This window comes from Pteropus alecto, unplaced genomic scaffold (assembly GCF_000325575.1).
Source record: "Pteropus alecto unplaced genomic scaffold, ASM32557v1 scaffold116, whole genome shotgun sequence".
NCBI classification, from domain to species: Eukaryota; Metazoa; Chordata; class Mammalia; order Chiroptera; family Pteropodidae; genus Pteropus; species Pteropus alecto.
Window position 1 is genome coordinate 757,167 of NW_006439189.1, and position 15,371 is coordinate 772,537.

Here is a 15,371-nt window from a genome sequence, read left to right on the forward strand (position 1 = left end):
CTCGGGGGCTGTTCAGTGAAGCTTCAGATGCTCTCCCGCCATCTCCACAGTGACTCTGGTCAAAAGGAAGGCACTGATCACCTGTTCCTGCCACCACTTCAAAATTCTTAGACAGATCTTTCATTTCCACAAGAGATTTCAACTTGTAGACTTTTCGAGTATTGGTGTCTGATAGATAAAGTGATTCAGACATAGGGTCCATAGCCAGATAGTATTTGTGAGCAGGACTTGTGCTAAGGAAGAGAAAAGTAAAGTTATTCAAAGCAATTTGTTCGATATCCACCCCTGGGATCTGCTTTTGTCACGAATGGAAAATTTTCTCAACAGATGAAGAATTCATGTATCTTCATGTATCAGTATTTGCAGCCTTCTTATGTATTGAGGAGATGGATACTTTGTTTTTTTAGTATGGGTGTGGGTATAAAAAAATCAATAGGTACTGCTAATCTGTAATGATGCTGACATTTCAATACCATCCATTTGCAGGTAGAGGAAGAAACAGAAGAGAGTAAATCTCAGATCATTTTTCTCATACATACCTTTCATACCCAGTTCTCCAATTATTTACTAGATGACTGCCTGGATGTCTCACAGCCACCTCAAACTCAACAGATCCCATTGAGTTATTCTCTTTTCTTGCCTTCTCCATCTCGCATAAACCTACTTCTCTTCTGGGCTTCCTGACTCATTTGCAGGCCCTATCATTCTCTCAGGCTTCTGTCGTAAATTGAAAGGCATGAACAAAGGTAGAGGAGTGCTACTTAGGGTGATGTACTGGAGATATATTGCCAAACCTTCTCTTCCCAAGCTACCATTTTTTTATCTGACTACTGTACTTCTCTAAACTATTTTTTTTCTTCTTTCAGGACATAATAGAACTGACTACATTCGACTTTTGGGGGATTATGATCATAATCAGCTATACTTGCTAAAAGTGACACTAAAGTTACCTTGATTGGATTTTGGTATTCTTAAAACTCTTCAGTTAGATATTAACACGGAATATCTTGCGTTATTTTTATCTGCATATATGGCTAAGCTCATTCATTAATTTTAATTCTTGCTAATTTCATTGTTTTTGATAGCTGAAGTAACTTTGGTTTGGGGGATATTTTGTTTGAACCTAAGGTTCATGTACTACTGACATTATCCAAGCCCCAAACCTGAAAGTTTAACCCTTACTCTCCTTTTCTTTCCACATGCAATTGTGCCTGTAAGTTAGCTTTAAGAACTATTCTCTTCTTCTATTCCTCAAGCCATGATATTAGTTCTAACTCTCATCATTTCTGGCCTGGAATATTTTCTATAGTCCTATCCACAGGAGGTGTTTTGAAATCTGGAAGCTATTTTTTTCTCACTCTGCCTCTAGAGTTATTCTGATTATTTGGCTCCCATCTTTAAAAACTCTAAAAAATTTTTAACATTCCTTGGTGTGGTATACAAACCTTTCTAAACTTAATAAAGTCTCACATGAATTTTAAGGCTTTACTCAGTCATCCTCTTCTGAAGGAAGCCTTCTGCAAATCTCCAGTCTGTGTTATTTGCAATACACTCAACTCTGTTCTGGAGATTACATATTATAGTAACTTTTTGTATTTGTATCCCTCTCCTCAATAAACCATAAGAGCTTGGAGAGCAACCTTTTTTTTTTTTATCTCTAATGTGCTTACTGCTCAGAACTTTGCTTCACACCCAGTTGTCAAGCCAGAAACCATTTACTCCTCTTTCTTTCTATCTTTCCCTGTATCCAGTAAAACAATGGTCCCCAACCCCCAGGATGTGGACTGGTACTAGTTAGTGATCTGTTAGGAACTAGGCCACACAGCAGGTCTGGAGATCTACTTGTGTGTATAATATAGCCCCTTTCTTCATGAAACTCAGAGTCTAGTAGGGGAGTGAGATCAATAAACAGGACATGACTGCCATAAACCCAAGAGTTAGAACAGAAGTAGACAGGGAGAAATGAGCAGAGAAGAGGGACATGTGACCTAGTAGCACCTATCACATTGTATTAGCATTATTTTTAAAATTATTAACTGAAGTCCATGCTTTATTCAGATTTCCTTAGTTTTTACCTAATATCCTTTTTCTGTTCCAGGATTCCATCTAAGATAGCAAATTATATTTAGTCCTCATGTCTCCTTAGGCTCCTCTGGGCTGTGACAGTTTCTTAGTCTTGCCTTGTTTTTGATGATTAACAGTTTAAAGGAGTGCTGGTTGGGTATTTTGTAGGATGCCCTCTATTGGAATGTGTCCAACATTTTTCTCATAGTTAGGGGTTATAGATTTTGGGGAGGATGATCAGGGATAAAGTGCCATTTTCATTAAATGAAATCAAGGGTACATAGTATCAATATGACTTATCACTGTTGATGCTGTCCTTGATTGTCTGGCTGAGGTCGTGTTTGTCAGATTTCCACACTGTAAAATTACTTTCTCTTTCACACTCCATATTGTATGTTTTGGAAGGAGGTTACTCAGCAAAGGTAACACTTAATGAGAATGGAATTATACTCCACCTCCTTGGGGGTAGAGTATCTACATAAATTATTTAGAATTCTTCTGCATGAGAGCTTTATCTCTTCTCCATTTATCTATGAATTCAACCATTTATAGCAATATGGACTCATGGATATTTGTTTTATACTTTGTATTAAAATCCAATGCTACTTTATTTTGTTGCTCAAATTGTTCCAGCTTTAGCCCTTGGAAGCTTTCTATTGGTTTGTGTGCCCCTTTGACATATCCTCATCAATTTGGGCTATTTTCTTCCTTCCTTCTGCGTTCCAGGCCGGGAGGGCAGCCCGGACTCGCACGGGTGTCCCGGGACGCGCACTCCCTCCCTTCCTTCCTCCCTCCCTCCTTCCCTCCCTCTCATCCTTCCTCTCTCTCTCTCTCTCTCTCTCTCTCTCGTTTTTCTGAGCATTTCTTTACCTTCTGAAACTTCAATATGTTTCAGGCTCACCTTGTATAATCTCAATCCCAGTACTAAAATGAGTCATTTCTCCAAGGACCCTTGGTTTCTTTTACTGGAGAATTGTATTAGAAACCGAGATCACATCTCTCTCTCTCTCCAACTACACTGTGAGTTTTTTGCAAGCAGGAACCATATTCATCCATCTTTTTATTCTCAGTGCCAATAGAGTGTCTGGCAGGGTTAATAATGTTCAGTAAAAGCTGAACCAAACTAAACTGAAGGACATGAAACTAACTGAGACATGGAAGAGTTCAGGACTTGGCTACCTAGCCAAGCAAAATGAAGGGGAGAAAATAATATCCTTAAGGACTGTCTTGTTTCCTATTGTATTTGTAATTGTATTTGCCCTCTAAGCATATTTATGTATGGTAATGATAGCAAAGTGTAGCAAATGCTGATTCGAGACCCAGTTTATAGTTTTAATTGAAAAAAAAAATAAAGATCCAATTGGAAGGAACACTTGATTTTTTTTCTACTTACCTTCATCAAATAAGAGAATCCAGTAGATTCCAGGGACATCTGCAACCCTGGAACTACCATGACAGCTGCTGTAAATAAAATTTAAAGGGCCCCAGTATTGATTTAGCAGTCATATCAGACAAGGTATCTCTGTAGCAGTGACTGCTTAAATAGGTGTTTGAGTAAAAGTGTTTATATATCTGGTTGAATTTTTGCCTTCCGAATAAAATTTCTCCAGTACTCTTACATCGTTCTAGAACAAAGAAGGGTCACAACTCTTTCTTGAAACAACCTTCAATATTTTGGTAGCCAGTTTATGGAAATATCACCTGAGCCAGATTAATCAGGTTTTGTTTACCAAAAGTCCATAGCTATTTTTCTAAGAGAAATGTTATTCACACAAAAGCACTTTGGAATGTATTACATTCATTTATTATTGAATACCCCCAATGTGTCTATGAGGGAAGTTAGAATTATCATCCTCAAATCTCAGCTGGGGAAACCCAGACACATAGAGAGCTTGCCCAGGGTCATTAACAAGCCTGTACCTGGAATAAGATTAGATCAGACCATATGTGACTGTACACACAAAAAACCTTCAGAATGCTCTTGTTCTGAAGGTGACAAAAAATAAAAAATCAGTTTTCTTACCTTCTTCTACCTGAGCAGCATATCCTATTTTGCTCATTTAGGCTGTTTTTAAATGTTGTGCACTGGCCTTTACAAAATGGAATAGCCCAAAACACCAAATTCAAATCTGATTAATATTATTTTTTGATAATAAATTCAAATCTGATTAATATTATTTTTGAAGGTCTCCTATATTGATATGTAATTTCTTGCCATTTCATTCCATATCTCAAGTGCACTTCAGCTATTTTGAGATTGTTTTCTTTCTACTTTCTGAAAAACCACTGGACACATTCCAATTTGTTCCAATCTCTTGTGTCTAAATGCATATTGCAATTTGGGATATGTGAAGATTTCTTTTATAACTTCTGGTTAGTTTTACATTCAAGCAATGACCTTCAACTTAGCAAAGATCATTCATGCTAGTTAAAATCACATAGATTGTTAAATGGGCAGTTAATGCTTATAATTAATACCATGCAACATTTAACCAGTAAGCAATTTGACAACCAACTTAATTTGGTGGGAAGAAATAGAAACCATGAGGTCACATAGAAGAAAAAAAGGGAACATCTTATTCAAGAAAGTTATTTTGGTCACTGCCTCTTAATACACTTATCAGCTATACTTCTGGATCTAAGAAGACTGCTGTATTACCTCTCTACCTGTAACTTGAAAACAATGAATCTATTTGAACTTACAGACTCATTTGTGACATTACTTACGGAAAACATAATGAAACTTAAGGTCTTGCTTTCCCATAAAGCACTGAACTGCCAGCTTTCACTTATCTTGTTTTCTTTTTGGTATATTCTGATCCTTCAGCAAATTCCTTCTTAGTGGAGCTCTCTTCTTTTGGAAGACACTTACTTGAGTCATAACTTCCAAGTTTATTTTCACATTATTCCTTTAAATTTATTTAAGAAGTAAAATCTCCTTATTAACATGTTATTAAGAGGAGGTCTCTTTGGCAAGAAAGGGCATTAGGCAGCCGTCTATGTGATTTGCTTACCTATGTCTGGTATCTCTGTTTCTAGGATGCACAAGGTATCCATGAGTAGCAAGTAAAAGCAAATAGAGAGTCATCAGTAACATTTAACAAGCCAAATCTAAGCAGAAACACCTATTCCTAACTCAGCTTGTGGCTATCAGAAAGACTCCATTAGGATCTTTTAGTCAGATATGCAAATCAAAGTGAACACAATCCCTCATGGCTTCTCCTAATACAGTGTTAAGGTGATTGAATACCCTGTTTGGTAGGTGGGTAAAACTCTAAGGCAGTTTTATTCAAAAAGTTCTCTCTGGGCCATTTTTTATAGAATCACTTAGGTTCTTGCTACATGTGCAGTTTCCTGGGGGTCTCTCCAGTCATTTCAAATCAGAATCTCAAGATGCTAGTGGGCCTTGGGAATTTTATTTTTAACAAACTCGGCTGGTGATTCCGACTCAAAATAAGGTTTAAGAACCACTGGGTTAAGGTTTGAAGAAGTAGCCACTGTAAAGGGTCTGATCATTCTAGACACTGTTTTGAAAGCCACCTTATTAAAATGCAAAACACTGTTTTATTATCAAGTCTGGTGTGCAACAGGCATCCCAAACCTAACCCTAAGCCATTTACATAATCTCAGAGATAAGATAGGGACATCTTTTGTTCACATTAACACATTACTTAGAAATATTTTTTTTAATAACAAATTTAAAGTTTAAAGGTTTTTTCTTAGACCATGACAGAATGTCCTTGGTTTGAAAACTGCCTTATCAAAATAGTTTCAATAAAACATCATGTACATCAACTACTACGGCCTTGTGTCTTCCAGCTATTCATGTTCCAAAGTGACAACTGGGATGGGAAAAACAGAGTTGTCAGGTCAGAAGAAGCAGAACACTTTGGATGCCCCAGATCTGTAAGCCTCTTGGCACAGAGAATTACCTGGGGTATTTCACTCTGGGACCTGGAATGAGGCTTCTCACATAGGGGGCACAGTCTGTGACAAGCCTGACTTTGGATCAAATCTGCCCAGAACTAAAAGGCTATAATCATCTCTGAAATATAGTCATTTAAATTTTAAAATCCTTTTAAGCTTGGCCTTGTATGTCATTTTGAAAAACATAAAGATCACAAATCTTTTTATCTAAACTAAAAAATGTTCTTATTATTTGGAATGTCAGGAATGAAGAAAAGATACAAAATAATTTCATTTGAAGCTATCTGCTACTAGTGATTCAACTCTTTTTAAAGAGATCTTCCTAGGAGTTTACCAGTTGGGCAACCGGTCAGGATCAACTGGCTTTTCTGTTTCCTTGGCCTGCCTCAAAAAGGGTAAGTATCCTATGGGTTGACACAAAAGGTGAAAAGGTAAGAATGGGGAACTCTGATTAGAAAACTGGCCTCAGGCATTTGAACCTTTTTGAGTTTCTCCGTCCCTAGACACTCACTTGTTTTTGTGGCCTCTAACTTTTGAGTGTGCTTGAGGCTGGTTCTAATCACTGTTACATGGTTGCTCTTCCTGAAGGAAATTTAGTTGTGAAAATACTAAAAGGATCTCATTAAAACATAATTTCACCCACAACATCTTCTCATGGTACAGAGCCATTTGTGTGGCTACAAAGAGTTTTGACATTCTTAGGTGATGGCAAAGAGTGGGGAGAGGGATGGTCTGACTTTCATGCAGCTGCTTCTGATCCTGCCAATAATGTCACTCTGAATTTGGAAAGATGTGCCATATTGTGAAGAGCAGCTTCTCTCATTAACATCTCAGAGGAAAGAAGTGAAAATAAGGAAATTTATTGCCAGCGATTGACCTTGTTCTGTCTCAGAATTACTTTTAGTTAAGGATTTAAGATTGAGCTGCCACCAAAGTTGGTCTGCTGTCTAGCTAGCAACTGGCTCTATACTGAAGTGCCACTGTGTGAATTCTTCACAAGGGTTTCAGTCCAGCAACGGCATCACAACTTAGCAAGTGACTGACTTGAAGCTTGCTATGAGTTAGGAGGACAAAGAAGTGGAATTGCAAATCTTTTTAGAACAAGAAATGCTCCTGATGGTAGGGGTCTTGAAGTTGATTTTTGCTTTTGTTCAGGATCTACCTGATTTAAAGGGCCATCTATTCTTCTTTTTGAATTAAAACAATTTTTATTGAGATATAATTCACATATCATAAAATTCACGCTTCTAAAATGTACAATTCAGCAGTTTCTAGTACATTCACAGAGTTGTACAACCATTGCCATCATCCAATTCCAGAACATTTTCATCATATCCTGAATAAACCCAGTACCTATTAACAGTCACTCTTCATTCCCCACCTCTCTGGGCCTCTGATTCTGCTTTCCATCTATATGGATTTGCTTATTCTGGATAGTTCATATGAATGGAATCATATAATATGGATAATTTATAATATCTATATTATACTAAGTTTTCACTTAGTATAATGTTTGATCTATTTTTATATTTTTCTGACATAGGGGAATGGAGAAAGAGAGACTATGCCAACTTTGGAGTTGCTGTCTAATGACTTGGCATTATGAGAGTTTCCTTGGTCTGCTCTGTGGTGGCTGCAACACTTTACTTGTTTTTCATGCTTTTCTCAGCTTCTTTATACTTGGCCAGAAATATTTGATGTCAAAGAATGGACTTCCCTCCTTGTTCATCTTTACGTGGTGTTCTGTCTCTGAAGACCAAGTTCCGACTCTTGCCATTCACTGACATCTTAGCACTTCAAACCCCAGCAACCCTTATCTAGACTATCCTACCCAATTATTCCAGTTCTGTCCCTTGCCCATATCACAACTTACCTGTATTGTTTTTTAGGATTCTGCTTTGAGCTAGGAGTTCTTTTGAAAATTAATCTGACAAGTGAACCCATGCCCAAGGACTAATGATGATTTTAGCTTGATGGGTCATTCTAACAGAGGTTCTTATGGTGGGGACTCTAAGAGCTGCAATGTTTCGACTCAAAGGAACACGTTTCTTAGAATGGAAATTTGGGGGCACTGTTAGCAAGGCCAATGAAGATAATTTTGGGTGAGGTGGAGGGAACCTTTGAATGCCATTGCTAACACATGAGATCAAATTGGGGAAGTAACCACTTAGTTCATCTATATGTTGTGTTTATTTATAGCTTCAGTGATGCTGACAAAGAGGTGGTTTTCAATAATTTCTCAGATATTATCAGAGCTTTCAAAGTCTGGGTTCCATTAGTTCCTTCAGCAGAGCAGTCTATAAGTTCCGCTGCCCCTTAGCATGCTAACTTTCCCTAAGTGGGTGCCATTTCAGTTCTACTCAATTCTCAGTAAATGACAGGAGTTGAATCCAAAGAACAATGTAGTAAATGTTAACCAGTCACTGTAAAGGAAAGAGTAAAATCTCAAGAAAATTTAGATGTTACATTGACCTTTGTTGAGTCTAAATTACTCAAGGTACCAAGAAGCATTTGCCAGGCTCTTATTTTCTTCTTTCTTTAATTTTTAAGAAAAGGACAAAATAAATATCTGGAGAATAACAGCATCTTGAACAGTAACAGCATAAGGATTTTATAAAGAATAAATCATTTCTATTCATGCTTAAAAGGTTTTCTAATAGATTTATGAAATTATAAGATGAGAGGAGAGCAAGATGGACAGCCATACTTGAATTCTTGCAAAACACTTGATATCTGTCCCCTATTTTTACTTGTAATTATCCCTGTTAGTTTTAGAAAACTGAAAAAATGGCCCTAAGGCCATAATCAAATAAAAAGAAATAAAGTCATAACTGACGAGAAATAGTTGAAGGACTTGTCACTCCAATATTTTTAATAATAAAAAAGAAAGCTCAGGAATCTATGATATCTGTCTTCACATTTGTGAAAAGCCTGTCAGGTAAAGAGAGAAGTGGTTTCTGGGCTGCTTCAGATACTAACATTTGCCACCACTAAGTGGATGTTTTATGAAGGTAGATTTTGGTTCAATATATGGAAGAATTTTCTAACAGAGCACTCCAAAGATACAATGTGCTGTCTAAAGAGGTATTTAAGTTTCCTGTTATTGAAAGGGATCAAACAAAATAGAAATGGTCAACTGTCAGGGATGTGGTGGGCACTCTGTTGTATCAGATACCTCAATGGACTCTTCTTACACTGTGCTGGCTGGAAAATTACTGTTTGGCTATCGCCCATGGGAACATAACGCTCTAACAATAAGCTTTCTGCTTCTGTACCCCCACTTGCACAACCGACCTGTGGGTTGACAGTTAGTAAAAAGAAGAAAAATAGATTTGTGTGTTCAAACAGGATGAAGAATGGAGCTTAGAGCTTAAAAACCCTGTACCTCTACATTTTGGGGCTGCTTAATTTAGGGTCTGCATACCCCTGGCAGACCCAGCTGGCTGAATAAAGAGTGTGTTTCCTATAACTCACTAATTTCTGGTGGTCCGTGTGTCTATCGGGGGCCAGCGGCTAACAACACTAAGTTCACAAATCTATGATGTCACTTTTGTGTAACTGCAATTTGTGTGTGTGTGAACATATTGACATGAAAAGAAAATTCCTAGGGATACCTAGACTTAAACTATCCCATACAGAAGTGAATCTAACTAAAAAACATCTTCAGAGAATGTATTTTTGAGACTTCCTTAAGTTTAATTGCATGATATTGTAAGCTTCCCTTTTTTATTATCTTACCTTAATTCCCTACTGAAAGGAAGCACTAAGATGTGGATGAAATCTGCTGTAAACAAGGAAAAGGTGCTATATACTTAAATAATAAGAAATAATATTGTTGTTCTTGGCATATTGCTAATGATAATGTCATAACTGACTTTTCCTTATCCTCCCTGTTCAGCCAATGAGGAAATAAATAATTGGCAACCAATGAAAATGAAATTATTTTTGAGGTCAGATGAAAGAAACTCAATCGAAGACAGTTTTTATCAGTATAACTGAGTTAGAAAAAAATCTATAGTTTTCCAATCTTTGAAATGTCAAGAGGGAGTGTTCAATGTGGCCTAATATGGAACAAGAGGATAGAGGAGAAGGAAATCTACAAGGACATCCAGTAGGAGCAAGATTTATGTCCTCTCAAAATGTCATCCAACTTTGGGCTGAGAACTACACATCCGTGGATCTTAAAACAAGTGAAATTGTATAAGACATGTAAGAGGCTGCTCAAAAATTAACTTGAGATAAATTTTGCAATTAGGGAAGTAGAGAGCAGAGTAATTAAGTTATACAATGAATAACCTGAGGGAGAGTGAAGATACAGAACAATCTTGATACCTTTCTGTAATAAACTATTGACAATATTGTCCTTCCCTTCACAGTTTTAAATACAACAAATAACATAGTAACCATATTAGTCTGTATTTCCAGGAAACAGATGACTCAACCAATTAAAATGGATTAGATGCATTGGGAGGGGGCAATTAAATTAATTGATTTTAACCAAAAAACTGGTACAAAATAAAGTTTCTATCTATATACAGTAGAACTCAATGAACATTATGGTTCTTAAGATAGCAAAGCTATACTATATCAATTTATTTCTCCCCAGGAAGATTAAATCTGGAAAAATTATAAAGCAAATTTATAAATTTATCAATTACATGTGAAAAGATGCAATATACACTGGATAGGATACTGATCAGGACAGATACATTAAAAAGTGTGAATCTAATAAGAACTATATTAGTTTCTGAGTCAACATGACAGACAATGTTTGGGGACATAAACTAGTTTGATGGTTTTGACTACAAATAGAGACTTACCTGTCAATTAGGTCAAAATGATCATGTATGTTCAGTCAGTTTATTTCTTTGATAACCTATCACAGGAGTGTTGGAGTAGAGAAGGGAAAACTATTTTTTTTCCTTGAACCTAATACATGAAATCTTAACCAGGAGTCTATGAAAGGGCTTCATCCACAGGAGTAGGTTCCTGAGGGTGGGATACGGGGAGAGAGGGAGAATAAGTGACCCTTGAAATTGCATGTATAATTTTGTGTAAATATGTTTCACCCCCTGGGGAGGGGGCCTGTAACCTTCAGTAGATTCTCAAAGTGGTCTGAGAATTTTAAAAAATGTTAAGAAAAGCTACTCTAAAGATATCAGCTCAGAAGAGTCAGCTAGGGAGACTCAGGCTAAGTGAAAGTGCCTGTGTGTGTGAGCTCATGGTGTGTGCATGATTATGTGTTTGAAGAGCTGTGGCAATGAAAGAAAACAGTGCTGTAGAGTAAGAATGAATACAAAGATTGGACAACACTTCACACTATCAGAAACTAATTTTTCTTCATACTGAGAAAATTGCTTTGCAAGTTACTCTATTATATTCTTCAAATGACTTTGTGTTGAAGATCATCAAGTCCTTGGGACTAAAATGCAGATTAGTGAACTGTTAAGGATCCTTGACTAAGGGAGAATCTCATCAATGAATGACAATTGATCCACCTTAGGTAAATTTACATAGATAATCCTATGGTTTTTCCTTGAGAAGTTAGCTACATAGGGTTAGCTTTATGTGATTAGCTATAGAGGCTCAGCAAGAAAATGTCTCTCTACATGATGGCCTATAACTGCATGACTGGAAACTTTCAGATGGTGAATGAAAGTTATATAAATCATTTCCAAATCCAAGCGTATTATCATCCTGGCCTTCTTCTTCTTTCCAGTAATTAGTTTCCCAAAGAGATATACTGCTGGAAATGACAAATCCCTGTGAGGTGTGACATTCTGAGGTACATGAACATTTGATTAGGGCAGGGTGATATGAATTAGCACTTCTCTAGACTCCCTAGGTGTGCTTTATCTTTATAAAGTTTTAGTTTTACAGTTTATTTTTTATTAGCCAAGGGATTTAACAGCTTTATTCTCAATGACAGAATTTATGATTATAATTAAGAAATGTATTAAGAGGTGTGTCAAGATGGCAGGCTAGGTAAAAATAGGGTTCACTTCCTTTCTGGACTACATTAAAATTACAACCAAATTAAAAACAATCAACATGGAGAGCCACCTGAAGTCTAGCTGATCATAAGACACATATCTGAGGATATAAAGAAAAAGCCACACTGAGACCAGTAGGAGGGGCGGAGATGAGAAGCGGACTAGTCCCGCACTCACGCGTGGTGGTTGAGCACTAGGAGGGAGAGCGTACATGCAGAGGCTGCCTCTAAAAGATCGAGGGGTCCTAGTCCCACATGGGGGCTCCCTAGCCCAGAGTTCCAGTCCTGGGAAGGGGAGTTCTCACAAAATATGACTGTAAAAATCAGAGGGAATTCTGGCCGACCAGAGGAGATGGAATGAACCTGAAAATCCGGATGTCTCCCTTAAAGGGCCTGCACACAGACTCACTTGCTGGCAGATACTCATCCTGGGTGCCAGCAGAGGTTCAGCTGCTTGGGAGGTGCAAGAGACATACAGGGAAAGACTGAGTTGTGTGGTACCAGGGCAAGTGCTGGAGGGACAGTTGCCATTGTTCTTTTGTTGGGCCCCCCTCTGGGGCAGTCTACAGATGACTACCATCTTGTCTGTGTTGAACCTTCCCCCTGCATGGCCCATTCTAAACCTTCGTTGGCCCAATGAAATTGTCCCACTCCACTCCATGTCTCCCTGAGACCCTGTACCACTCAGTCCAGTTTGTTGCCAGGCAATTGCCCCTGCCCTGCCTCTTCCCTAAGCTGCATTCATCACAGGTAATGGGACTTCAAACCTCCAGCTCACACATTTTGGGGGAGATATTTGGTGGTGGACCACTAGTGCCAGAACAAGTTGATTTTCCAACAGAAACTTTGAAGCCAGCAGGGACTGGCAAGAAATATTCAAAGTAATGAAAAACAAAAACCTACAACCAAGAATACTCTACCCACCAGAGTTATCAGTTAAAATGGAGGGTGAGATAAAGAGCTTCCCAGACAGAAAAAAATTTACAAGAATACATCACCGACAAGCCAGTATTGCAAGAAATGTTAAGGGGACTAGTGTAAAAGAAGAGGAAAAAACTCATAAATATGAATAATAAAATGACAATAACTATGTACCTATCAATAACCACTTTAAATATAAATGGAGTAAATGCTCCAATCAAAAGACATAGGGTAGCTGAATGGATAAGAAAAAAAGACCCATACATACACTGTCTAAAGAGACCCACTTCAGATCAGATGATACACACTGACTGAAAGAAAAGAGATGGACAAAGATATTTCAGCAAATGGAAATGAAAGAAATGTTGAGGTAGCAATACTTACATTAGACAAAAGAGACTTTAAAACAAAGGCTATATAGTAGGAGACAAAGAAGGGTATTACGCAATGAAAAAGGGATCAATCCAACAAGAAGACACAACACTAGTAAACATATATGCACCCAACATAGGAACACCTACATATATAAAGCAATTATTGACTGATATACAGGGTGAGATCAACAGTAAGGCACTCATAATAGGAGATTTTCACACCTCATTGACACCAATGAACAGATCTTCCAGACAGAAAATCAACAAGAAAATAATAGCCTTAAATGACACACTAGACCAGATGGATTTAATAGATATTTTTTAGAGCATTTCACCCCAAAGCAGCAGAATATATATTCTTTTCAAGGGAACACAACATTTTCCAAGTTAGACTAATATGTTAGGCCATAAAATAAGTCACAATAAATTTAAGAAGATTGAAATCCTATCAAGTGTCTTCTCCGACCACAATGGTATGAAACTAGAAATCAACTACAAATAAATAAATGGAAAATACACAAACACATGGAGGACAAATAATATGCTACTTAACAATGAATGGGTTAATAATGAGATCAAGGAAAATGTTAAGATACCTTGAGAGAAATGAAAATGAAAACACAGTGACTCAAAATTTATGGGACAAAGCGAAAACAGACCTAAAAGGGAAATTCATAGCAATACAGGCCTACCTCAAGAAGCAAGAAAAAGCTCAAATAAACAATCTAACATCGCACTTAAAAGACCTAGAAAAAGAACAACAAACAATGCCCAAAGTGACTAGAAGGAAGGAAATAAAAAAGATCAGAGTGGAAATAAACAAAATAGAGTCTAGAAAAGCAATACAAAAGATTAATGAAACCAAGAGCTGATTCTTTGAAAGGATAAATAAAATTGATGAACTCTTAACCAGACTTACCAAGAAAAAAGAAATGACCCAGATAAATAAAATCAGAAATAAAATAGAAGTAACTATGGACTGCAGAGAAATACAAAAGATTATAAGAAAATACTGCAAGCAATTATATACAAACAAATTGAACAAAGTGGAAGAAATGGATACATTCCTAGAAACATATGATCGCCCAAGACTGAGTCAAGAAGAAACAGAAAATCTTAACCGACTGATTAACACCAATGAAATCTAATCAGTAATCAAATAACTCCCCCCAAACAAAAGTCCTGGACCAAACAGCTTCATAGGTAAATTTCTACCAAACATTCAAAGAAGAATTAACACCTATTTTTCTCAAACTATTCCAAAACATTCAAGAGGAGGACAGGTTGCCTAATTTTTTTTAACAGGCCACTTTTACTCTGATTAAAAAAAAAAAAAAAGGCATTATGAAAAAAGAAAACTATAGGCAATATCTTTGATGAACATTAAGGCAAAAATCCTCAATAAAATATTAGCAAACCGAATTCAGCAATACATTAAAAGTATCATACACCATGATCAAATTGGATTTATTCCTGGGATGCTGGCTTGGTTCAATATCTGCAAATCAATTAATGTGATATAGCACATTAACAAATTGAAATATAAAAGTATATGATCATATTATTAGATGCATAAAAAGCTTTCAACAAAATCCAGCATCCATTTATGATAATATCTCAGCAAAGTGGGAATAAAAGGAACATATCTAAATATAATAAAGGCCATAAATAACAAACTTACAGCTAACATTATACTAAATGAGGAAAGGCTAAAAGCATTTTCTTTAAGATCAAGAACAAGACAAGAATGCCACTTTCACTTCTATTCAACATTGTATGGGAATCAGACAAGAAGAAGAAGCAAAAGGCATTCAAATTGGAAATAAAGAAGTAAAACTGTTATTATTGCAGATGATATGATACTGTATATAGAGAATACTAAAGATTCCAACCAAAAAAAAAATATAAAAACTGATAAATGATTTCAGTAAACTAGCAGGATACAAAATTAACATTTAGAAGTTGGTTGCATTTTTTAAATACATTTCAAGTATATAGTACATTGGTTGGGCATCTATAATATTCATAAAACTATCCCTCCAATTGCTCCCTCCCGCACCTGGCCCTCCACTTAGCCATTATATTAATGCTAA

General features: G+C 36.7%; 1 protein-coding gene across 3 annotated transcripts in view; it reads right to left on the reverse strand.

The window, feature by feature from the left end:
• The window catches only part of TENM1 (teneurin transmembrane protein 1), a 756,077-nt gene that overhangs the window by 135,568 nt on the left and 605,138 nt on the right, over window positions 1-15,371 (reverse strand). For 2 of the 3 annotated variants that reach the window (XM_006916168.3, XM_006916166.3), the window contains exons 21-22: window positions 5,079-5,099; window positions 3-233 (exon numbers count right to left, since the gene is read on the reverse strand). In XM_006916168.3, coding sequence (XP_006916230.1) covers window positions 3-233; window positions 5,079-5,099 — 252 coding nt within the window. The remainder of the gene's footprint in view (window positions 1-2; window positions 234-5,078; window positions 5,100-15,371) is intronic. The other variant, XM_006916167.3, reaches the window with a different exon arrangement.